The sequence below is a fragment of the Toxorhynchites rutilus genome, chromosome 2, assembly GCF_029784135.1.
Source record: "Toxorhynchites rutilus septentrionalis strain SRP chromosome 2, ASM2978413v1, whole genome shotgun sequence".
Classification (NCBI taxonomy): Eukaryota; Metazoa; Arthropoda; class Insecta; order Diptera; family Culicidae; genus Toxorhynchites; species Toxorhynchites rutilus.
Genome location: NC_073745.1, coordinates 334,092,789 through 334,120,004, shown reverse-complemented (window position 1 = coordinate 334,120,004; position 27,216 = coordinate 334,092,789). Strand labels below are relative to the sequence as shown.

Sequence of the window (27,216 nt, the reverse complement as noted above, 5' to 3'; positions counted from 1 at the left end):
ATGCTCGGAAGCTGCGCGATACGTAGAAATGAGCTTCTTCTGCTGGAATGGTTGGAGAAATTTCGCCCAATGAGTTATGGTTTTTGTCGTCGGAAAGGTGTAGATTTTGAGCCCAATTTGCATGACATTAATTTAACGGGTATTTGTAGATTTATGGGCGCGAAAAAAGCGCAGAAAACGTGACAAACCGATGAAAGCATCTCAGGTGTTGATAGCGGGGTACAAGAACTCAAAAAATAGCTCTCACTCCCGCGGTAACCTTCTCTCTAGGTCATGGCCGTTCAAATGCGCTCTCCGTGTAAAACTCTTTCCTCCTGATTCAAGGGCTGATCACCTGCTAATTACTCGCCCTCTCTCTCTCTCTCTCTCTCTCTCTCTCTTTCTCTCTCTTTTCTGGTGGTTTTGGAGTCCGGACACCAAGCGATCCGCGCTACTCTCACTCCTCACGCGGGGGATCGTTTGCGTTTGGCGTTACACATTCCACACGGCGAGGCACGGATCACACGGCTTCCGATGATCGACGGCAACCTTCAGCGACTTTAGTCAGCAACGAGACGCGGACCGCTTCGGAAGTGTTTTTTTTCCGTTTTTTGTTTTTTTGACGCGCCGTGTGGTTTCGGCCCCCCTTAGAGGAAGGAGAAATTTGTGCGCGAGAAGACTTCAAAGACGGTGAAGTGAGCAACGAAGATACTGTTTTTTGAGGTGAAGCATAGTTTTTTTTCTACTTCAGCACTTGTTCATGAAGCAAGTTATTGTTTGGTGACCTTTTGGGTGGAAGAGTTTCTTTTCTGTTATTGAAATTCGAGAAAGTGACCCCGGAGTTTGTTTTTGGACGCACCTTGAACACTGCGGGACAGTGGACATCAATCAGAAAACACGTCCCGTTAAAGTGCTTTCCGCGATCGCAACAATTGTGGGATATTTTAAAGGTGGAGTGAAGAAAAAGGGCGAACACAATCGGATGAAAACAGTGGAAACGAAAACTGTGTCGATGCGAAGTTTTTTTTCCACCATAAATTCGGAAGCAACCAAATGGCGAAAACGTGTCAATTATGGGCGAAATGATGGTGTGATTGTTCGCTGTTTTATCTTCCGAATCCATGCGATCATAATTCAAAACATTTTACCTTCCTCCTCTGGATGTGCCGATTTGAACCGGATGGTATTTTAGATGTGGTACAAAATTGTTTTCTGTCATTATAACTCATAGGATGCTATTCAATTTTTCTTTGTGCGCCTTATGGTAGGATTGTAGGTTTCTGCTGGCATAACAATTGACCCCGAAGTGAGTGTAACGATCAGTAAATGAGTGAATAAAACATATTTAAGATACAGCTTCCGCTGCGTTCATCGGAAAAATAGAGCACCAGGTTCTGTTGATAATTTCGCATCAATTAGGGAATTTTCGGCTGGCACTTGGTGCGTCATTGGAGCGGAACTAGCGGACAGAACAACGCCAAAATAAAATTGGACTCAGTAATGACCACCGTGGAAAGAAAATGTAACGAATTTCGATTTATGCCCCAATATAATAGATTTTACTTAGTTTTGCAAATTTAATCACCCGCAGTTTCCAAAAGTGGTCATAAATCATACGGCGATTTCCTCTAATCAAATAATCCTATTACCGTAAATACATTACTACTTTGCTCGTGGACTGAACGAGTCGTGGTATATTCTCACCTTCGAAAGTTTCTTTTTTTTATTGCGCCGACTTTATCAAAAACCCGATGGGGTCATTTATTCTCGCGAGCAATAAACAGTTGCTCTAGATATTTTTTTCCATTGAAGAAATTCGCGACAACAATTTGTTTGCCCCAACCGTGCGACCGGTAACAATTTGGCTGTTTCCAAAAAATAAATTCACATAGAATAGAAATGTGGGAATCACCTCTGGCGCAAAGAAAGGTGTCTTGAATGGGTTAATTAAAGAGCCACGCAGATGAGTATCGCATCCATTAAGAGGTTGACCAGTCAGGTCAGCTTCTCGAAAAAAATACAGATATTACGGAGAATTTTTCTGGTGCGAAATTATAAATAACAATTGCGCGATGGTTCACAAGCTCACGCTGTTGACTTTTTTTTTTTTTGTAAATAATGTGATTTAATCTCAAACCAGCAATATTCAGATTAGACCCAATTTTATTTGAGTGAAATTTTCGATTTTTTTTATCGATCATGGTACAGGTCGGACTCGATTATTCGAAGACTCGATTATCCTGGATTCGATTATCCGGAGTGTTTTATTTTTGATTTTCGGAAATTTTGAATAATTTGTATAATAATTCTATGTTGAATAGCTAATATGGGTATCAAAAGAAAGGGCTTGACTAGTAGAACACAGTTATTTATGAAAAATACAAATCCAAAATGGCCGCCACAACCCCATCAATATGGGTATCAAATGAAAGGGCTTGGCTAGTAGAATACAGTTATTTATGAAAAATGCAAATCCAAAATGGCCGCCCGGCAAGATGGCGCCATATATATTTTTTTCACAACCCCATCCATATGGGCATCATATGAAAGGGCTTGACTAGTAGAATGCAGTTATTTATGAAAAATGCAAATCTAAGATGGCGGCCATTAATATGGGTATCAAAGGCTTGACTAGTAGAACACAGCTATTCATGAAAAATTCCCAAAAATGTATCAAAAGAAAGTTGTCGACTAGTAGAACATAGCAGATAATGCAAATGCAAATCCAAGATGGCCGCAGTCCCCAAACAACTAATTACTTTTTGAATGGTTTCATTCAGCTTAACCTGTTTCTAGGTATGTTTGAATGTTTGTTGGGTTGTCCCACATTAATAGAAAATTGACTTCGTTCCTGTTGAATGATTGATCTGAAATTTGGAACATACATTTAATTCTACTGTCATTATAAAATTGCGTATTCCATGATCTTGAAAAATTCAATTTGGCCGCCGCAAAAAATGGCTGAAAGGCTTGATTTGGAGAATACACTACACTATGAACAACATAAATTCGAAAAGGTCGCCGCCACAAAATGGACGACTGTGTATTTTTTGCAATCCCTTCAATATTGGTATCAAATGAAATGATTTGACTAATAGAATACAGTACAGGTCGGACTCGATTATATGTGATTCGATTATATACAATTTTGGACTCGATTATATTCAGTTTGGAAAAAAATATGTTTTTTATATTTCAAATATGACTTATTTCATGAAAAAATGTAACCTTTCAACATTAAGGTAAAGCTTATGTGGCTATTACATGTACAGTGTGATAGAAATAGTGATTTTTGAAGATTTTGCTTGTATTTTCACCAGGAATTGTTTATATCGATATTGCAGTCAAATTAAGAAAGATAGAAGTTGTGCGTTAAAGAACAAATTGTGGAGCGGTCAAAGAACTTCATTTCAATTGATAGAAACAATCTAGTTTAATATAAACTTTTAGAATAAAATTAATAATAACACATGAAAAATTATTAACTTTTAAGTGTTTCACTTTCAAAATGTTATTAAAATTCACTAATTTAGTTGTTCCACTACTATATCCTGTACTAAATTTTTTCATCTTTCAAATCAAAGCATCAGCATCGCGTTTCGTAGCGTACTTTTTAATATAGAGGCAGTATGAAGCAACAGAGTCCGAAACAAAAAAAAAAAGTTCTGTAACTCTGTTATTGTTGAAATTCGAACATATTCGTAGGAGGATTTTTTTCATTAAATATGATCGTCTATCACCTCCTGAGAGAATCTGGATACATTATTTTTTTTCATGTGAGAAAGGTGTTTTCTGACTTTAAGGGGATGAATAAAAAATCAAATTCCTCTTTTATTTTCAAAAAACGAAAAATACATGCAAAAAAAAATCAAACAAAGAAATAAAATTATTTTGACTCGATTATCCGGAGAATTCGATTATTCGAAATCAATACTCCGGATAATCGAGTCCGACCTGTATTAGGTATTGTTTATATAGCGACTCTATGTAAATTTTTAAACGTATAAGGACCATCATTCCTTACCGTAGTGGAAGGTATTTTTGTTCGAAAGGGTATGCTTATAAGTTTACATGCTTATATTAGTTACCATTGTTATCAATGACTGGCGTGGCATGGTGACTTAAATGGAGTTGTTATTTTCAAGGTTTTCCCTCGACAGGACTCTAAAAATTTAACGCGCCAGATTGTTTCGACGAAAAGGTAGGTACTAACCACCTTATTGAAGATTTATGTTCCGCTGGGTCTTATCGTCCATTTCATCATGTTCCTGAAGATCCTTTCAGGGGATCTAGCATTTTTGTATAACATGAGATGAGCTAATAGCAATAAAGCAATGTAAAAAAGGAAGATTTGGTGCTAAATTCTTCCCAGAATCTAATCTGTTGTATATCTTCATGTTATCGGAATTATACTCAGGCAACAGACTCGTAAAACCAGCTTCAGGTTTATCTCACATGGCTATCTGGAATATAATTCTAGAGCAGTTAAAACTCGCACACATAATGAGAAAAAGATGCAAGCAGATACGTTATTCCTGGCCCTCTATTGTATTTTAGTGGAATTTTTTTTTTATCCAAAATATATATTTTTATTAAGTCTCATATGGCGTCAACCTGACGGGGCCGGGAGTTCAATATTTCGACAATGTTTGCCTTATAACTATGTTAGTAATATGTAACCGATTACTCGCGGTTGGCTCGAGGTTAGTATTACAAGTGTTTTCGTAATTGTGATGTTGCTGTCTCCAATGCTCTGTACGTGTGCCCGACACGGGATACTTCCTTTTGGGATGCAGCTGACCATTAATCAGCAACGCCCCCTAGTCTGTACCCCATATCTAGCGTGGTGCGTCTTCTCGACTCGAGGAATCCAGGATAGAATGGTCACTAGCCGGCGCAAACATCAGCTCGTGTAGAGTTGTCATGAGCGGTACAACCTTTGGCTCTTGTTGAATGATCAGTGGACTGCACAACCTTTGGCCCGTGTATCTGTAAAGAGTGTGTGTATGTATTGCCGCGACTAAGTAAAAGTTTATAGATCGGATAGGAGGGATATGAAACAGGGACACAACGAAGGAAACATCATTAAACGTTGACATCGGCGTTTCTGAGGAACAGGTATAGATGAAGCAAAAGATCGGGATCACGGCTACCTAAGATATCCCGGACGGGGATATCCGATTGTCTGCCTTTTGCACTCAGTGCTCTAGAGAGCTGAGAGCGAGCAGCATGGAACCGGATACACGACCAGACAATATGCTCGATGTCGTGGTAGCCATCGCCACAATCACAAAGATTGTTTGCTGCGAGCCCAATGCGATAGTGGAAATGTATTAAAATTTATAAACAAATGGTCCCCACCAGACATCGAAACTGTACATACGACATCGCGGATCTTGATGATTCCTAATATGATGCAATATGGCCTAATATGATTTACTGTTGAATGATTTTCCACAGAATGTATTACCATTTTTCGCAGTTTGATTTTCTACACCGAATTGAGCCTTGTAGTGATAGATAAAATCGAATTTTTCGCATTTTATACAATTTTAGATGTACACAATGTATACTTCGATCGACAATATATATGATTTCGATTCGATCTCACTTTATATGCCACTTAGAATATGTTAAGTTATGCGATTTAATGTTTGTTGGGTATTCGTGTCCATCTTCCACCAAGAAGGTGGTGGTCCCTCGATACATCCCGATGCTACAAAGGTGGTTATTATATTCCATGTACAATACTCAAATCGATCCAATCAATCCAATACTGGATCGTTTCCACGATTTTCCTAATTATCAATTGTCATAGTTTTTACGACTATTATCGTCTTTATGACAATCAATAGATTAAGACAGTTCACTATGACAATGATCTCCACCGTCTTTCATTTTCTTTTCTCATCTTTTGGCTTCAAGATCTCTTTGCTGAGAGTGACCATCTCAGCTTTGGCGGGAAATAAGCACATGTCGATGCTTCCATTATAAATATCTCTCAGATATGTGCAGGCCTCGTAGGCTTTCTCAGAAGCGTCCCAGAAACTGTGAATTCCAATCAGTAGTGTAGCTGAATACGAAGAAGGGTCGAATGGGCCAGAAACTAGCTTGATAGTTTTTTAGCGGTTCCGAGGAAGAGAATGTATAGAATTCAGTAGATGCAGTATAAAATCGTCGGGCATTTTTTTTAGCATCAGTGGTGGTAGCAAACTTATACATTATGGAGCGGAGAAAGTTGTTCAATATGTCCGTTAGAAAATACTCGTGAGTATAATAATAGAAAAGGCATACTGCTGCTGGACATTAAGTTTAAGGTTTCGAAATCGTATAAAAATTCGACAAACATGGCACTTTATTATATAAACCATGTTATATTTTGAGAACAGTTGGTTTTGGGTTGAAATGTTACACATAATTTTTCTTTCATAATTACATGTAGATTCTATTTATATGTCATTTTTTGTAAATGTTTACGATTTCGCAAAATATTTAAATTTCATCCACTCTATGAAATTCATTCTTTTCGTAAGCTACATTCTATATTCATCAGATTTGGAGAATCATTCGTATAGCATTCGGATCGAAATCGTTTTGAATTCTCAATGAAAACTCGTAATAGGACCAAGCTTCAAGCTAGTTTTTCTCGAAATCATAATAATGTCACATGGTCCGGTCTGACTTAACACCGATCATATGCCCTACAGAGTCATGCTGAGATCCTTTATTTAGTTCTAATTTCTTGAGAAAAAGTAGGGTAAATGAGCTTGGTTTGTCCGATTTAGCGTGTTTTTACGCAACTAGTAAATGCAAATCGATTTTTCTTCATGAAAATCACATATAATCAATACGAGTTTGGGTTTGTTGAATAGTTGCTAGTTATTACCATAAGGCGTTGAGATCATTTAATTTTTTATGTTTTCGAACGAATTTCCTTAAAGAGAAATTATGCTCATGGTTTGACCGCCTCTGATCATGGTTTGTCCAAAAAATGATCATGATTTGTTCGGATTTAGAAATCACCATTTTTGAATGAAAAAAAATCGAATTTTGAAGTAGATGTTGCATTTATCATTGTTTGCGTTTATTGTCATCATATTGATGATCCTTTCCAGATTTAGGCTTTCTTCAGAATATTGCCTTTTCTTGGGCATTTTAAAAGTGTTCCTCCTCAACACACTCAACATAGAAAAACTTTATTTCTGCTATGCGCGAAGGACACAATAAACAAACTGCAGCGCGCCAAGCGGTTGTCATAGAAATCATGTGGACAAAACAACATTAGTGAATCGGACAACTCATGATCAGAATTGATGTCATCGAAATGCGTTAATTAACTTTTACAAAAGTGAACCAATTTTTATTTTTATAAAATGAAAATGAAGCTTATTTTAGGACATTTTCGATATAACCAACCCTTTTCTCGATAAGGCGTTCACAACGGCGAACAAAATTCTTCATGAACAACTCTAATTTCACGACTTCGATGCTGTTGAAAATCAGAGTTATTTCTGCTTTAAGTTCCTCCAAATTTTGTGGATTATTAACATAGCAACGGTCCTTCACGTACTCCCAGAGGAAGTAATCGACGGCGAGAAATGTTGAAATTCTTACCATAAGAGGACAGATTTTCATTAACACTTTCGTCGCCCAACGTGACGTTTCTAAGTTTCTTGTGGAGCCCAATTTGCGGATAAATTAATCAATGAAGGTCAAATTTTTTTTGCAGACAACTTTTTCATGATTTGGCAATATTTCGTTCAATTTGAGGGGGAATTGACAACCATTTAATTTGAACGATGAAAGTGTCACCCATATCTGGGTGACGGGGCGTCGAACGTGTTGAGGCTTCGGTTGCTCGAGTAATACGATTTCACTAAAAATTCACGTTCCTGTAAATTGTACATCTTTACACTAACAACCATCCGATCAGACTGAACGAGTAACCAATATTATCGTCCCGAATTGGGGAATGCAATGTATTACCATTGACGGAGGAAAAAAATTTTTTATAGGGAGCTATTCGATTTTTTTTGCGTGAGCGTTTAATCTGAAAGACCCTGATATAAACATTTACCTGAGCAATATGGCTATATGATAAATATTTAAACTAGGTAGAGTTCACGCTACTAGTGTTTTAGAGAGTGGTGTTTTCATGCGAATAAGCATATAAATCAGCGCTGCCATGCTTTCAAATGACATTCATAAAAAATCTTCGTTTCAGAAAATTAGAACAAATGCTAAGAACGGAATTCAGCGCCTTCTGTTATCTATTATCATTAGATAGCCATTATAGAAAAAAACATATTTTATCACGAATTTTCGTTCAATTCTTCTCATTATCATAAACATTGTTCAATTTTACTAACTTCTATTCATAAACTAAAGTAGGCAGTGCATTGACAGATATTTGTAGGAACGTCGCTTATCAAACATGATTCATTAGTTTCTTGGTTCAAATAGGGGTTTTATAGCCTTCGTTTGTTTTCATTAATTATAGTTCTAACGATCCACACGATTTTTTTATGCTGTGATAAATGTTGTCAACTCGAACAAGAGAAAGCTTTCGCACATCTTCCATATTAACTCAGAATTAAAATACATAATTTGATTCGGAAATAACAAAAATTATACTGGAATCGATTTTTTGAAATTTCGTTCATTAAGGAATTCCGTCCTAAAGTCTAGTTCATTGCATCATCCTTCATTCTTTACTCCAATTTCGAACTTGAGCTTGGACTAGTTGCTCTCCGTAATTGACCTAAATTAACGAATCAATTGCACAAAGAACACACTAAATGACGCTTGAGGATAGCAAACTTTTCTCATTGTGCAAGCATCGGTGATTCAAACTTCAAATAGCCAATAACGACGAAGGAAGGAATGTTAGTATGAGATTCGCGACCAGATAGCGTGATTCCCTTGCGATTATCGTGGGAGGGATAGTTGTGAATTGGGAGAGGTAAGAATCAGGATTCAGTGAAGTAAGTGATGTGATTATGTAAACGCGAACTATCCGAACTATCTGAATTCCTATCAATGCTCTAATGCTCTAATTCAGCACACCTGATTTTTCAAAGGTGTACTGAATTAGAGCATTCAACAAAGTGAACAAACCATGATCATATTTTCGACTGGACAAACCAAAATCATTTACCTTACCGCACTGTCCAAAATTTGATCAAATTGTTTGAATTGAGATCTTTAACCAAACAGGCTCGCGAATAAACGTTTGTTACATTAAATCGTACTAATTAATCAAACACAGTGAGTAAACCTAGAGTTGTGTTAATAGTGTTTAAAAAAGGGTATAACGGTATCGAACAAGATGCTCTTGAGTTTTCTAAAACAGAACGAAGGAACGCATACGGAAATGACATAACCACTTTGTTCGATCAACCAAACTATGATTTTTTGAATGACAGGTGTCTTCAAAATATCTAGCATCTTGGTCCGTTTTGGTGAAGTCATGCGAAGTATATTCAAACTCAACGCAATGGTAATTGGAGATATCTCTATTTCGGTATAACCCAACCAGAAGTTACACTTTCAAGAGCAATGAACCGAATGTCGAGCAGAGGGTTACTTTGGCACCCTTGAATCTTTCTACTTTCAAGCCGGCGGATTGCTGGCCGAGTAAATTCACGGTAGCGTAGCGAATTACGCTCACCATAAAATGTGTTTGAATTTAACTACCCACAGCCGCCACCGGAAAAGCTCCACACATCTCGAGCTAAGAATAAGTGCATTTTTAATGCTGGCGCGCTCATCAAGTGCCAATCACGCGAGATGAAGATGATGGGTGATGACGATGGTTGTAAAAAAAAAAAAAACAAACGCAAACGAGGCAATCAGGGTTTTCTTTTAACGACCACTAACGATTCGAAGGCTAATCAGGCGAACAATTGTTCAACCATTGACCTGCAGGAAGCTGATGTTAAGAGACCGTTGGAAAAATGGAGTTCGGCTGTGCAGATCGACTGATAACTTTTCCGTGCAATTAACGTGCGGAACATTGGAGAGGAAGCAACAAACACGGAGGAAAGATTAAATCATGCACAGAAATGAGGTGAAAACGGGAACTGCTTGTGCATAAAATGCACTACCCACAAACTTGAAAAAGATGTTTCTTCTAAATTACGATTGAAGCGATTGAAACACTCACAATGAGAACATACAGGTATCTCTGGAGTTCATCAGCCTGCGCTCAACGTGCGATGCGTAGACTTGCAATGACTGCTGAAAAATGTGATTGAAATGTTGAGATCGATCGATTGCATTACGCCCAAAACCAATTAAAATCATTCGTGTTCCGAGACCCAACCAACCATCCGATCAATCACTTTCAGAGATTTGGTTTAGCGCGCGGAATTTCCTCAAAAGGATTTTCACCACCGTTTTTTTTTGTGTTTACTCATTGGCGAGCACATGTTCCTCGCGGTTAATCACGCGGTCGATTGGATCGTAAACAAGTGAAAAAAAAGGTTGTATTATTTTGCATGCGTGCCGTGTTTTCGCCGCAGAGAACTTTCTACAACAACAACAACAACCGCTTTGGTGAAGACCGGTTTTTTCGCGCCATCCCCCTTCCCCATGGCCCCCCTCCGATGACGTTCATTTGTTTGTATACAGGTTGTGGTTTTTACTCTTATTTTTATGTTATTTGCTTCAAACCATTGCAAGTCTGGCGCTTGTCGAGGCGATCATCATTTTCTCCGATGATGAATGGAGAAACGGAGAGATACCTATGTTCTGCCGTCAATCCGTTACGCTGCAGCGCATGGTTCACGGTATTCGGAAGGCTGAAGAAGATTAGCGAGTGTTCATGGATAACCCATTATTATCACCCAAATCGAGTGGCCTTTGATGTTTGAGTTACTCTCACTTTCTAAATTGCTGCACTATCATTTTTGTTGATCAAGGGAGCGTGGTAACACTTTGTTTAATCGGATTGAGTACCAGTCGAATTTGGTTATAATTCACTTGGGGGTCAAACATGCGTCCGCAATGGCTTACGTAGCTCGGTGAAAGAATCAACTGAAGTGTTTGTTTTATGAAGGATATTTGATTGTGACCGATGATTATCTACGAGAATGTTTGTTGGCTGCCTAACGCAGCATCGCCAGATGTAACGTGAATTGAAATAGGTAACATGGTGCGACATCGAAAATACACCTAATAAATGGTCGGGGTTCTGCCAAAACGAACCAAGCGACAAAAACATTATTTTGGTCCGAAAAATCAAATTTTACCATTTTTTTCAAAAACTGCCTTTTTTAAAAATTCATAACTTTTGAACTCCTGAACCGATTTGGATGATCGACAAATAAAATTAAAGTCAATTAGCCGACCTTTTTTAGAAAAAAAACCAGGGTTGCACAAAACTTGAATTTTGGCTTCGTTATTATTGATTGTATTTGTTTTTTTTTATAGTTTTCATGGTCTCGGGACCAAAGGGCCATATTTTTTCATATTTGTTTTTGGAAAGCTGGGAGTTTTTTACATAACATATCTCGAAACCAGAGAGGCGTTTTTTTAAGTTATGATTTTTCAAAGTTAACCGTAATTATTCATTGTATTTATTATTTATAGCTTGGTTCTGTGCACCCGTGGCCGAGTGGTTAGCGTCTCACATTATCATGCAGGGTGTTCGGGTTCGATTCCCATTCCGGCCGGGAGATTTTTCGTCGAAGAAATTTCCTTCGACTTGCACTGTGGTCACGCGTATTCTAGAGCTTGTCCCTCGGAATACATTCAAGGCGTGTTATTTGGCTTAAGAAATCTCAACTAAGCAGTGGCGTAGCGTGACCTAGTGATACTCGGGGCGTTTCACTAGGGTGTCAGCTCTCCAAACTTATTTAAACATGAAACGTATTTATTATAATACTAGCTGACCCGGCAAACTTCGTCCCGCCCAAAAAAACCTGGCCGGGTAAGGGAGTAAAAAGTGCCCCCAAACCAAATCACTAGCTGTATGGAAAATATTGTGAAGGATATTAAATAAGAAATTTTGGTGGTTTATTTGAACCCCTCTGTGGTTTGACGTAGGATCTATAGTGAAAAACGTACTTTTTCAATTATTTCACGCCATCCTCAAAAGATCCGAGATAAAAATTTGAAAAAAATACTGAATGTGCATCTTACTACGGTGTATCAAAAAAAAATATAAAAAAATATTTCGTCAAAAATTTTAGTACTAAAAAATTATTGAAATTTTGAAATTTTTTTTTCGAGATTTGGAGATTCAGTACTACTCTTATTCATATTTTAATGTGTTTCTACGGCTTTTCTAGATATGTGTGATTTTTTTCAGATTTTTTTCAGTGTTGCGCGGTATCAAAAAAATATTTTTTGTATATTTCCAAAGAGTGGTTAGGTAAGGGAGTTAAAAGTGCCCCCAAACCAAATCACTAGCTGTATGGCAAATATTGTAAAGGATCAATAAGAAATTTTGGCGGTTTATTTGAACCCCTATGTGGTTTGACGTAGGATCTATAGTGAAAAACGTACTTTTTCGTTTATTTCACGCCATCCTCAACAGATCCGAGATAAAAATTTGAAAAAAAATACAATAAAAATAAAATAAAATAAAAGTTATATTTTTTTTCAAAACTTCGAAATGCCAGATAATCTATAACATTTTTTTGTACTGTGTTTTTTTTTTATTTTTTTTATTATTTGATATTTGAAAAAAAAAACCAGTTTGAAGATATTTATCAATCTAGAAAAGCCGTAAGAGCACATTTAAATATGAATTAGAGTAGTACTGAATCTCTAATTCCCAAAAATTTTTTTTCAGAATTTAAATATTTTTTTTAGTACCAACATTTTTGATGAAAATTTTTTTGATAATTTTTCTTGATACACCGTGGTAATATGTCATTCAGTATTTTTTTCAAATTTTTATCTCGGATCTATTGAGGATGGCGTGAAATAAACGAAAAAGTGAGGGGGGTGGAGAGTCTAATTACTATAGAAACATTTATTGCATCCTAAAACCTCCATATGCCTTATTTGGTTTCAGTTACTTGAATAATTCTTGAGTAATGCAGAAATTTGTGTTTAATTTGTATGGCAGCCCCCTCTTAGAGAGTGGGGGTGGGGTCTCAAACTATCATGAAAACCTTCCCCGGCCCAAAAACCCCTACATACCAATTTTTATGTTGATCGGTTCAGTAGGTTCCGAGTCCATAAGAATCAGACAGACAGACAGAAATCCATTTTTATATATATAGACTAACTAACCCGGCGAACTTCATCCCGCCCAAAATTAATTTGTTGATATGAATTCTTTCGAACTTTCACGTTTTCTTACTGAGCGAACGTTCGTTGGTTCAATCGTAGAACTCGCCATTGATTTATCTTCTTGATTGATTTTTAAAGCTTTTAAAATATTTTAACCATAACATAAAATTGATCTACGGGCAGAAACGAATACAACAAAATAAAGACGGCTCAAATCAAACCATTCCTTCTTCGGGTTTGCCGCTTACCAACACATTCTGCTCCCATTTTTATTTATACAGATTAAATAGGACGAACGAGAAATCACAAAATCTTCACGCGTTGAACACTGGAACTGACAGTTACAAATTAAGAGAATACATAAAATATGGTTGTGATTTATATTTTTGGGAGCTGAGACCGACACTGATATTATACAAGTGCTTCCCGTTAAGTGCGCTTTCCCTCTGTTGTTGCGGATCCCATGAATGCGCAGCAATAACATATCTACCCCATCGTTGATCGCAAATCTTTAATTAATTTCAATCCTGATAAGGCTCTCTACAATACTAGTAACAGTTTCAAAATCACTGTAAAACTTGGATCCGACTTATGGAAGTCCCACTTCATGATGAACTGTAACATATACAATACAATCTCATTAATGACATCATTAGAATTGACTTCAAATGACTACGGAGTCTTGGTATCTCTAGCAAAAGTTTCCTTTCCGAAACTTCGTAGTTGCCAGTTTGTCAAATCGACTTTTTCAGTTCGCTGTCAGGTACTCATAACATGTGTCGAGCTTGAATTTGCTCCAAAAATTTCGACTTTTGACGTAGGACTACGTCTTTCATTTCTATACCGGGGTGTAAAATCAAAGTTTCGAAAACGAAAGCGTTACGCCGAAGACCGAGATTTTGAGTGTTAATAGCTCCTAAACAACTGAACGAAATGGTATGATAAACACTTCATTCGAAAGATAAAATGTCTACGCGTTCTATACTTGTTACTTTCTGATCCAAAAACTTGTTTCAATAGTCTTAAATTTGCTTTCAAAATAGGCTATTGAAATCACCAATCGGTATATAAGCGAGCGCCGCTCGGAAATCCACTCAGTTCTAATTGAACAGCGATTGGAGCATGTTGTCGCTGTTGTGGTGAAGCTCTTCATTTATCATGAAAGCGCGGATGAACGGTGTCACCAAGAGCCTGTTTGTGCACCTTAGGCCAGAAGGGAATCCATTAGGAGGAGAGTGATGCTACAAACGGTTCCCCGGGAAGATCTCGAAGCAGCCGCTACACACACACACATACACGCACGGAATTCTTTCCGTTTGGATCAAGAAAGATCCGGAAAATAATCTGCCAGTTCCTCTAGGGATTTAAAAATACATTCATGTGAAAGAGTTTATTTGAATGTTTTCTATCCATGTGACACTGTGACCAAATATGTTTCAATCAAGTGCTATTAACAGATGGTTATCGAGTTAGCATTAACCACTGGTGGGCTTCCAGTATCGAGGAAAATGTGGAAATATCTAATCGTTACTGAAAATAATCTGCCAGTTCCTCTGGGAATTTAAAATTACATTCATATGAAAGAGTTTATTTTAATGTTTTCTATCCATGTAACACTGTGACCAAATACATTAGGTTTTGTGATTTTTCAATCAATCGCAATTAACAGGATAGCTTCTGAAGATTATTCTTCCCCATCAGTAGGATATTTCCGTATCCAATATTGGATGCATAAAACCTTGTGCCTCCAACGTAACGCTCTCGTTTTCGAAGTTCTCCAAATATTCATTCATTCAGAATGAATTTAGATTCAACTTCATACAAATGATCTCTAAATCAACGATAGTCCTACGTCACCCTTGCGGTTATACCATAGATATAACCCACTTCCTGTTTTTCTTTAGATGATTTTGAACGTTCTTGTAATTCCCGATAAAAATGACCAATGCACGCTATTTATAATGCTTTAAACAGTTTGCTTTCGGAGCAGTTTTGAGCTATTGAAACAAGTTTTATGGGCAATTAGTAAAAAAAATATCTCTTAGATCTTTCATCTTTCGAATAATGTTATTTTCATACCACTTTATTCATCCGGTAGAGAGACATTAACGCTCAAAGCTTTGTACTCCGAACGTAACTCCCTCGATCGTTCTCGATCAAAGTTTACACCCAGTACAGAAATGAAAGATGTAGTATGACGAAATAATGAACATAAAAAATCAAGAATGATTCTATAACATGGACTTTTCCATAGTGATTTGTTTTGTAAGATGATACCATAAGTAATAACCGGTTACCTTCATTTAAAATTATGACTCTTTTTTCAATATACAGCGCGGACTCGATTATATACAGTCTCCGATTTCTTTTCACTGTATATAATCGAATCTTGTATATAATCGAGTCAAAAAAAATTTTTTTTATTCGTTTCCTATGCATATATTTTCCGTTTATTGAAAATAAAAGAAGAATTTAATTTTTGATTCACCCCCTTAAAGTCAGAAAACACGTTTCTCACATGAACAAAATATTTTATTCCAGAATCTCTTCTACCCTTCTACGCATATGTTTGAATTTCAACAATGACAGAGTTATAGAACTTTTTATGTTTCGGGCTCTGTTGCCTCAAACTGGGTTTACCCAAAAAAGTACGCTGCGTAAGCCAATTCTGTTCCCTTCATTTGAAAGATGAGAAAGTTTAGTACAGGATATAGTAGTGGAACATCTAAATTAGTGGATTTAAATAACTATTGTTGCCGCCGCAAAATACCCCTGGTAACCCGGACGAATTAGGTAGCCCTGCACAACAAAGGCAGCCAACAGCTACAGCTGGAAGTGAAAATTTCAAAGTTAGTAATTTTTAATTTGTGATTATTAATTTTACCACAAAAATTCATATTCAACTTCATTGTTCCTATCAGTCAAATTGAAGTTTTCAAACCACTCTTCAATTTGTTCTTTGACACCCAACTTCTATCTTGCTTAATTTCGCTGCAATATCGATATAAACAATTTCTGGTGAAAATTCAAGCAAAATCTTCAAAAACCACGATTTTAAACCCACTTTACATATAAAAGTCACTTAAATTCCACATTAACGTTCAAAGGTTACGTTTTTTCTTGAAACAAGTCATTTTTGAAATGCAAAAAAAATTTTTTTTCAAACTGTATATAATCGAGTCCAAAATTGTATATAATCGAATCACATATAATCGAGTATGTATATAATCGAGTACGCCCTGTAATATACTCGTCATGGCCATGGGTGTCACCCCTATAAAGGTGACTCCCGGGTTGGACCGCCCCCTTCACCCCCCTACACTACGCCACTGCAACTAAGTACTAATAAATGAAGCTAGTTAATGCATATGTTGAGACGGCAAAAGTTCCACAGAGGACGTTAACCCCATTCAAGAAGAAGAAGAAGCTTATATGGCGCTATATTTTTCTATAGTTTTTTCTTGAAAGCTGAGTTTTTTCACATAACATATCCAAAAATCAGAGAGGCGTTTTTTTCGGTTTTTGAGTTATGATTTTTTAACGATGTTCAGAAAATTTGGAATGTTAAGAGGAAATAACATTCAAAGACCGTTAAAAATCTCTTTCAAATTTCAATTTTCAAGTAAGACTTTTTAACGGTGTTATTGAGATGACATTTTTAGTAAATAGTTTATTGATTCTTCCACTACATCTTTTTGTACCATATTTTAATCACACATCTGTTATTTTTGAAAGCATCATTCGAATTAATTCGAGTAAAGATTTTTCTGCATTTAAAACTTGTCTTCAAACTCCGCTACGGAGACAATGCAAATAATTTTCAGTTTTTAACATGTCAGGACATAAAAAGTGAACCCAATACGGAGGGCAGACTCCACAACCAACTACACATTATACGTTATGGAACCAAGAAAGATTGTTTTATGTATTCCAATAGGAAAAATCTGAAGAATTTATATTTTAATTTGATTTGTACAATCAAATTAAAAATTTCGCCAAATAGTTGAGAGTTCACGTTTTTAGAATCACATTACTTACCGCAGTGATTCCTGATTCTTCTTAATCATTCCCACTAACAACTATCCCTTCCATGATAAACGCTAGGCAACCACGCTATAGAGGCGACCCTTCTGGCCTTCGAGCGGCGAACATCTTACTAACATTCCTTCCCTTCCCCTGGTGACTGTAAGGACGTGGCCGGCGTCGTTATTGACCATTTAAAACTCGAATCCAGTATCACTCTTTGGACAAATACAAATTGTAATAATTTTCTAATTTTTTTTGAAAATATAACATTTGTATTCATAAACAATAAAAAATAATAACGTACAACGATGATTTTTCTTTTAATGCGCATTCCCTTATATGAAAAAATGATCTTCCCACTCAAATTGCTTCGAGTTGCTGGTAATATGAATGAAAAAAAATTATAGGAGGTTGTGTTCAAGACACGACCGCATTTTTGCCGTAGAACTACGCTGTGGTTTAATTCAAGTCGCTTGTTCATAACTGCGGATATTATTTTATAATGCAACGAAAATGTTGAAAAAACCATTCTACCAGTTTGGTCGCCCTGAAATATTTTTTTTATTGTAGAATCATTTGACGATAATTGTTTGATGTATCATTCTTGTGCTCGCAGAACAATACGTGCTCGATACTTGCTACTTGCTCATGGCAAGCGAAACCAAATGCAATCCTAGTTGAAAGCAGTTTTGCAACTGGCACGCGAGTCCAAATAAATTAATAACTTAATATAGCTTATTGAACAACTTGATATTCCCCAAATAATTTTTTGGTGCACAACCTTAACACCTGCTTCATCATAGCGTCAGTTCAATACATTGATGACAGAAAACAAACAATGTTAACTGATTTGAAAAAGGCTGAATATTTGCCTCAGCAGAGATTCATTACTAATACCCTAGCGTAAATATTTCCTTACGGCTATCTCCCCTCCATGTTTATATTTATCATTGCGACTGCATAATTTGCAACACCAAACACACGTACGTACGCACACAAATATCCATATATAGATGGCTTGAAGCAACTGAATATACACACTTATCTCCGTTTTGCGCTCTTCTCAACAGAAGCCTTTTCTGTTAATAGTGCCAGTCTAAATTAGCTTAGCTGTCATCCTTTATGGAGAGAGTTTTCCTACCGTCATGCGAAACCAAACCACTGACAAAATTTTCAGAACATTTATTTTTTTGGCGAGCTGACGATAGCCTAGCTTAATGATTCCCTACACAACTTTGTAGCTCAGAACCTTAATGCAATGGCGTCGGTTTGATGCAATGATTGCAATGCCAGAGACATAAACGAGTGAGTAATTTGGTCGCGTCCACAGCTCAATCCGAAACGAAGACATGTGATGACGCAAAACAAGTAAGAACAAGCGATATTCATTGAATACAGAACGATACTGAAAGTTTGCCTTCCTTCCTTGCTTGAGACTTTAAATTTCTTCAGTTCATTCGTCTGTAACCTTCAAAAAGGTCCTTGGAAAACTTTACTTTAACCATCATATTACTCTTCCACCTCCAATGCCTTGAGAAAGGCTTTCGATTCCTCGCCGTCCAGCTCGCCCAGCAACGATGTTGCTCAGTCGAATTAAACACGAAGAATGAAAGTTTGCCTCAGCGAGATCCACTGTTTTTACTCTAGGCAAATATTCCCCTTCGTTCTTCTTCTTTTCCTTTGTTCACGGAGACTTTACATCTTACGATTTTCGCTTCGGTGCTCGTCAATAAATTGCGCGTTATTGACAGCTCTGTTCGGGAAAGCAGACAAATGAACAGAACAAATGTATGAGGGAATGGGAATGCTTCCAATTTTCATCAATTTAAACCATATACAGACTATGGGATTGTATTGTATAGCATATCAAACAAATCTTAGGGAATTTCCGATTCGTTTGGTATATAAATCGCCAAAATCCGTTCGCGGCAAAAATAGTTATTAACGTTAACTTTATTTCATGAAAACGTGACCTGTTTTCTGATTTGGCACCCTTAATGAAAGACGTAGTTCTACTTCAAAAACTTTGAGTGCAAAAGGTTAAAATTGGTCATCTGGAAAACTGTGGAAAACTGTGATGTAGAATGTTGAAAAAAATCGTAGATGGTCGCAAAATCGGCTGTTTTCGACTGATTTGACGTGTAATTACTCCTTAGAAAAAAATGAATATATCTATCAACTCTCAAGTAATACATTAATTAAGATGCGAACGACTCTTGCGCCTTAGTTCATCCCCATATGTTACCCATGAATGCCTCACAACTCATCCGACAACAAACGGTATGTTAATACGTGAAACCCTTCACTCTCCCATATCATTCGACTACTTACAGCACAACTTTCGATTGATAAGACGACAACAAAACGGAACGGATCACCAAAATCAACTTTCGATTTTATAAGCCGCTAAATAATATCTAAGCCAAATCATCATAAAATATTCCGTTAAATGTGAAACCCTCCACAAAAACAATCACACAATTCAGAGCAATTAACGAGAGTGACATTATGTTGTTTTTTTTACTTGCAGTGACAGTGACACAATAGAGTCGGGCGCTGAAAGAAGATAACATCCCTCCCCTCGGGCGACGGACTGCTGATAACTCTGCGGTCACGTTGATTGTGGAAAGCGAAAGTGATTATAACAACGACGAGACGAAATTTTGTGATCTTGTGTCTCAAATCAGTAAGAAATTAGGCGCAATTCAATCGGAGGGGCTGAACATATCAAACTATCAGGAAGAAAGTGAATCTCTTAGTGAACAACCGTTAATCAGTTCAAAATTTGAATTAGTGAAGTGTCCGTGAAGAAAGGAATTATGCGCTTTGGCACATTTGTTTCGGGCACCGTGTTGGTGTTCCTAGCGATTGGTGTAGTGAAATCTAACGTGGATCCGCCGGATTTCGATTTCGATGGGCAGAGAGCCGACGACCAGGATGATTACTACTACGTGAGTGAGGGGGAAGAAGAGCAACAAGTGCAACCATCGCACAAAATACCCAACTACAATCGATCCGCCGAGGACACCGGTGGTGATCGTGGGGGCGGCGGCGGAGGTTTCCTGATGGAGGACGATGACACGAGCTTGAACGCGATGGAAGACGTGGACTTTGTGGAGAACGCGGAGGAAAGTAATTTCCAGCGCAAGAAGGACGCGATGCGACAGATAATGACGAGGGCTTTCGCCAATCCGGACATGCAGAGAAAGTTCGCCGAAGTGCTTCCACTGCTGAAGGTGATGACCAAAACGCAGCGGTCGACCCTTGCGGCGCTCATATCGGCCCAGGTCAACTCGAAGGAAGGCCACACGATGTCGCTAGCGCAGGTGAGTCGTAATCGAACGGGTCGATGATTGATGGCCCCAGGATGGGTTGAGTGAATTGATTTTTGCGGAGTACGTGTTCGAAGGTTTTGTTTTATGTTCGGCAGTTGCAGTTACTTTTGATTGGTTGTAACATTGTGCCGGGAATTCAATCAGTCGTGGAAGATGTTCCAAACTAATGTACAAATTTTTATTTCTTTTTAACAATTCAATTTCACTATTGAATTGTTAAAAAGAAATAAAAATTTGTACATTAGTTTGGAACATCTTCCACTTTAAAAAATTTAAAAGTAGCGCTTACTTATTGTATAAATTATTTGCTATGTAGGGGAAAGGGGGGAGTTTCGGACGGGAGCAGTTTCGGATAACGCTTGGATACATTAAGTGGTACATTTTTCAACCAAATTAAAAATATAAGTAAGTTAACAGCCCTACTACCAACAGCTGTCATATGGTTTGACATCTCCTGGTCGGTTATCACTTACGAAAACAACACAGTGCCCTTTTACATACACGTTTCGAGACTTTTGAGCTTGAAGTTGTAAGTATTTCCCTAATTCCTTTGTGAACGATTTAGAAATTTAAGTACACCACCTCAGTTAGTAACTAATATGAAATGAAAAAAACGTGCATACAACGGGGAAATAAAGGTCTATCTATCTTCTATATATATATAAAAATGGATTTCTGTCTGTCTGTCTGTCTGTCTGTCTGACTGATTCTTATGGACTCGGAAACTACTGAACCGATCAACAATTGGTATGTAGGGGTTTTTGGGCCCGGGGAAGGTTTTCGTGATAGTTTGAGACACCTCTTCTCTCTCTAAGGGGGGTGGGGGGGCCTGCCATACAAATGATACACAAAATTCTGCATTACTCGAGAATTATTCAAGCAAATGGAACCAAATTAGGTATATTGAGGGTTTAGGGTTCTATAAATGTTTCTATTGTAGTTAGACTCTCAGAGAGGGGGGGGCGGGGTCTGCCATACAAATGAAACACAAATTTCTGCATAACTCAAGAACTAATCAAGCAAATGGAACCAAATGAAGCATATGGAGGTTTAGGGTGCAATAAATGTTTATATGATGGTTAGACTCTCCACCCCCTCTTTAAGGGGGGGGGGGGGGTTTCTACAAATTTCTGCATTACTCGAGAATTAATAAAGAAAATGATTTGACATATGGAGGTTTTAGGGTGCAATAAATATTTCTATGATTGTTAGACTCTCCACTGCCATACAAATGAAACACAATTTTCTTTATTACTCGAGAATTATTCAAGCAAATGGAACAAAAATAGGCACATTGAGATTTTAGGGTGCAATGAATGTTTCAATGATGGTTAGACTCTCCACTGCCAAACAAATGAAACACAAATTTCTGTATACTCGAAAATTAATCAAGCAAATTAAACCAAATTTGGCATGTCGAGATTTTAGGGTGCGATAAATATTTCTATGGTAGATAGACTCTCCACCCTCCTCTCTAAGGGGCGGTGGGGGGTCTGTCATACAAATGAAACACAAAGTTCTGCATTACTCGCGACATAATCAAGCAAATGAAACCAAATTTGGCATGTGGAGGTTTTAGGATGCAATAAATATTTTTATGGTGGTTAGATACTCCTCCCGCTCTCTAAGGGTGGGCTGTCATACAAATGAAACACAAATTTCTGCATAGCTCGAAAGCCAATCAAGCACAATTTGGGATGTGAGGGTTTTTGGGTATGATAAATGTTTCTATAATGGTATGACACCCCTCCCTCCTCTGGAATGGAGAGGGGGTCCCATAAAAATATTACATATATTTCAACCAAAAATATTCCAACCAAACATGGCAATTCAAAATTTTTAGAAAACTCTGAAGGAAAAACGGAAAATTCGGAAAATTCAATTCCCATATGTTCTACAATTACATAGCGACAAGTGCTGTTAGTCCATTTGATGTTTGCGCTAGCGAAATTGATCTTCGTTCGAAACTCGAAATGGATTTTAATGTGATGGAACGCACTCTTATATCTTCTTCTATCTATACCAAAAAAAAGGATCGCCAGATGTGTTGATAAGAGCAGAACTCGAGGAAGGAATTTCCCGATTTAGGGCTGTGTTTATTCTATCATATTTTCTGTATAAAATATTAATTCCATGTAACGGAGAAACATGTTATTTGCAAGTGGTTGAAAAATCTTGAACGAGAATTGTGTCTGAAAATAATCTGATATTATAATGATGAGTTTTGTTAGAAATAATAGGAATTTTATAGTAAAAAGTAAATTCAACGGGGACGAATAGAAGATCAATCGATGAACAGTTCTGCGATTGGGCCCATGAACTTGCTCATAGTAAGAAAACGTGAATTTTGGGCGGGACGAAATTTGCCGGGTCTGCTAGTATTATATAAAATTTTGATTTGTCTTCGGATGGTGGTGGGGCACATTCGGTCATCGTTCACGGGGCACATTCGGACACTGTTTAATACCTCATAAAATTTGTGTCTGATAGTTGTTTACTAACAAGAATCAATTTAGTCTGAATGTCAGACCTAATGATGGTTCGAAACTACAAAAAGAAAACCGATAGAACCAGCATCAACGAAGATGAGATGGAAAGAGCTATCGAACTAGTTTCGAATAGAACGTTTTCATGATTCCAGTTCACAGGTGGTCCAACTGGTTCCATTGTATTTGCTAATTTCCCAACTAACAGTTGCATAACGGGAAAACTGTTTCTCAATGTTCTGGAACATTCGAAAAAGGTAGCAAAAAGCAACGTAAACGAATCAATTTCAAAAAAATCAAGTCATTGCACTTTGGAAACAATTAAATATTGCCGAGAAAATTGAACAATTCATGTATCTTTTCCACCTTATGTCACAAATCGCTTACAACCGCTGGATGTTTCAGTCATGGGCCCTTTCAAGCAAAATCTCTCAGTTTCGCAGAGCGATTGGCTACTCAACCATACTGGAAAAACTATTTGTATACACGACCTTTCAGGTATAGTTGCATCGGCTTATAATGCTTCTTTCAATCTGAGTAATATCCTAGCTGGATTCAAAATGACATGTTGCCATCCATTCTCAAGAAAGGTTTTTTCGGACAAGAATTTTGAAAGCTCAAATGATTTCACCTGCTAGAGCGGAGGTAGCAACTGACTCATCGGGTAATACAACAATGCTACAAAACATTGCGCCTACAGCACAGATAGATTTTACTTTGGCAACGGGGACCGGGGGCATAGGAAAATGTTGAACCTTTTCCAAAAACTTCACCGCGGAAAACCACCCCTCGAAAACGGAAAGCAAAATCACGAATTTTTACTGACTCTCATAGCAAGCAGTTTCCTTTCAGACAAATACTGATAAACAGAAAATGCAGAATATGCTGGAAATAAGAGGTATTGGAAGTAATTGTTGAAAAACGTAAATTTTTGATTTTTTTTTTTTCGTTGTCCGAAACAGTCCCACACATGGGTCACATTCGGACAAAAAGGCAATTTTCAAAAATTCGAATAAACTATTCGCAATCGCATCAACGCACATCTCTAACACGCTCATATGATACATTGATGTCCAAATGACAACCTGGATGAATTCAGGATTTGTTTTTAAGTTTCCAAAAAATATTAAAAATCAAGGAAATAGGGGCCCCCTCACCCCTGTATAAGGACACATCATTAAAATTAATGAAGATAACTTAAACTACAGAGAGTCAGACAGTGTCAAATAATTTTCCGAAAACAGGTATATTAATGTCCATCCGATGAACCACCTGCAATTCACCAAGTTTCTGATCGTCTTTTTGAGATACAAGTCAAGACTAAGTTTCACAATTTTTGAAGAATAAAAGGAATTACTTCGAGAATTACTTTTAATTTGATTTTACAGACTTGGAAACAGGAAGTACAAACGATGAAATATACTCCCACAAGTAGTTATACTTTAAAGCGTGAAACGTTTTTCTCCCACTTCTGTGTAAATTCTCATGATAAAATGATCCCCTATTGTATTGTGTTCACTATATGTCTCACAACTGCTCACACGACATGTTACACAATTTGTAAACAAATGCGTATTAAATGCACATAAACTACCATGATAAACTATCTCACAAACGTGCAGATTGAAAACAACTTCATTCGTTCTGGTCTTTTTGTTTCCATCTCTTTAAGCTCACAAGCATCGTTCATGGGTCGAATTGTGTGTGGTTGCATGAAATCATATGAATAGGTTCATAACAAATGGTGAAAGAGTTTCCGAAGCGGAAATATGGCTTCACAGTGGTGAAGGAGTTGGGTAGTAATCATACTGACAAAAACTTAATACTTGCAGATCGAGGTAAAATTTCCGACCAAATTCATGAGAAGCGGCTATGAAAATTCTAGTCAGTACGTACAATTTGTTTACATTCAAAAAACTTTCATTTTTATTTTTCAGACTCTGTTGGAGAACGGTTTTTTGCACATTTCAAAATGTGCTAAACTTATTCACATTGATGAACTTACTGCGTTTATCAATATACCCACTTTTTTGAAGTCACAATGTTATAATAGCAAATATTAGACTGAATAAACAGCTACAAATTAATACTGAAGACACACGATTTATCAAAGCGAAACATTTGCCCATCTGAATGAGGGCCGTCGGTTGGCGAACAACACATTTCATTCGATCGCGAAACAGGAAATTGCCCGATGAAATATTTTATTGCAATATATTATTGATATCGAGGCGCCGTAAAAATACTTTAATGGTAGAGCGGGATTTTTTCGGATGATAAAATTTTCGCGAGGAACTATCGGTAGCAACCATTAATGAACCTAGCACAATCTGACTAGCAGTGACTTCACAATTTATTGAAATCGCCATTGGTGGTCAGCGAAGTAGATTGTATGGTATAAAACGTGACCCAAATAAATTAAAATGGAATTCATATTTCCGTTATTTGTTCATTGTTCGAAGCTGTTCGCGGTGCGTATTTTGCCATTCGAGACTCGCGAAGAACAGAGCTTGTGATATGGTTTGAAACGGTAGGAGAAATGACAAAGCAAATGCAAATTTGTACTTGAATGCGTTGAATAAGAATTGGACATTTCGGGCAAGGAATTAACAAAAAAAACCCCTTAGTATTATTCGAGTGACTGCCATATTCAGCAGTGTACATAGTGAATGATCTTAAATGTGGTAACGCCCGTTTCAGTTAGAATTTGGTCGCATAGAGTAGGATATTTCTCAGCATAGAGATAACGTGCAAAAAGGAAGGAAGTCATTTTGAAGGGTTTTTTAATGAATTTTGAGGGAGAAAATAAAATGAAAATTATTCGTCAGCTGTTCGGATAAATTCTCGAACTTTTCATGCGATAACACCCATCTGCTCAGTACTGCTGGTAACCGTATTTGCAATCTGATTTTGATAGAAATAATGGCATTAGCAAAATCCATCTCGAATAACGTTACACAATGATAACAACTGTAGAACAATAGCGCTTTTCCGGGCCTGAGCCTATAAAAGCTTGAGCAGGATTATAGTGGACTCTCTTTAATACACCAGCCATTATTAAATTAAGTTTAAATTCATTATCGTCTTCCCTTCCGATCCACCATTGAGCTGGTTTTTTGATGGTTCTGCCACACTTCTTCAGTTTGCCTTAGATAATTGCCAAATCACTCTCGATGGAACGAAAATCCGGGCAATTTGGTGGACTGACAGTTTTTCCAAAGAAGTCGATCTTGTTCTCCTTATACCACTTGACGACATCCCGGCATAACAGCAGCTTGTCAAGTCAGGCCAGAACATCACTGGACCTTTGTGTGATAGAATGAATGGCTAAATGTTGCTCTGAAGGCACTCTTCCTTGTAAACTTTTCCATTCAGCATTGTCCCAGTGATGACAACCTTTGTCTTCTCCTCACAACTACAGATTCCTTGCCAAATCATCAACGTACGAGCAAATTTCCTGCGAAAACAAATTTGAACCTTCCCGCAACATCCTCTTTACGCCTGACTTTTTTCCAACTCAAATGGAATAGTGGTGGAACAAGATAGCAAATACGGTTACCAGCAGTACTGTGCAGAAAAGGGATTCAATTCTGGAAAAATTGTCATGTGAAAGAGACAATTGTATATTGAAAACGATATGAAATTGGCACTGAATAAAAGTTATTCCTTTATTTTTTTTTTGGAATAAAATAGAAAACAATCATTTCAATATAACGGATTTTTTTCACATCAGCTTTATCGATCCATTATATCTTCCAGGGGAACTATAACCAAAGGGAGCCTCGTTGCAGTTCCACGAAATTTGAGCTGAAAAATTCGGTTATTCTTTTATGGCGACAGTATTTTTTTCAATCACAATGAGTTCAAGTAGTCTTTTTACAAAAATTACAACGAATGAAGAGTACACTCTTCATATATCGATGTCGAGATGTCGAATCATCATTAGAATTACTTGATTCGTCAATAGTTAATCCTGCATATCTGATTATGCTGAATCATCATTATACCTTTCGATGCAGTGGATTGGTTCAAAAATTCCTATTGCACAGAAGTGGAAAAATATTCAGGAGACAATAACTTAAGCAACAAAAACATTGGGTATGTATACATACACATATTCTATGTAACATGAAGTTGTTCCATTT

The 27,216-nt window shown here is 37.2% G+C and overlaps 1 protein-coding gene across 2 annotated transcripts in view; it reads left to right on the top strand.

Moving 5' to 3' along the window:
- The first annotated feature begins 534 nt into the window (after nt 1-534).
- LOC129771882 (neurotrophin 1) overlaps nt 535-27,216 on the top strand; it is a 50,609-nt gene continuing 23,927 nt past the window's right edge. The window contains exons 1-2 of one of the 2 annotated variants that reach the window (XM_055776001.1): nt 535-702; nt 19,781-20,576. In XM_055776001.1, the coding sequence (XP_055631976.1) occupies nt 20,070-20,576 (507 nt within the window). In that variant the 5' untranslated portion in view covers nt 535-702; nt 19,781-20,069. Of the gene's footprint in view, nt 703-19,513; nt 19,531-19,780; nt 20,577-27,216 lie in introns of those variants that run through there. The other variant, XM_055776002.1, reaches the window with a different exon arrangement.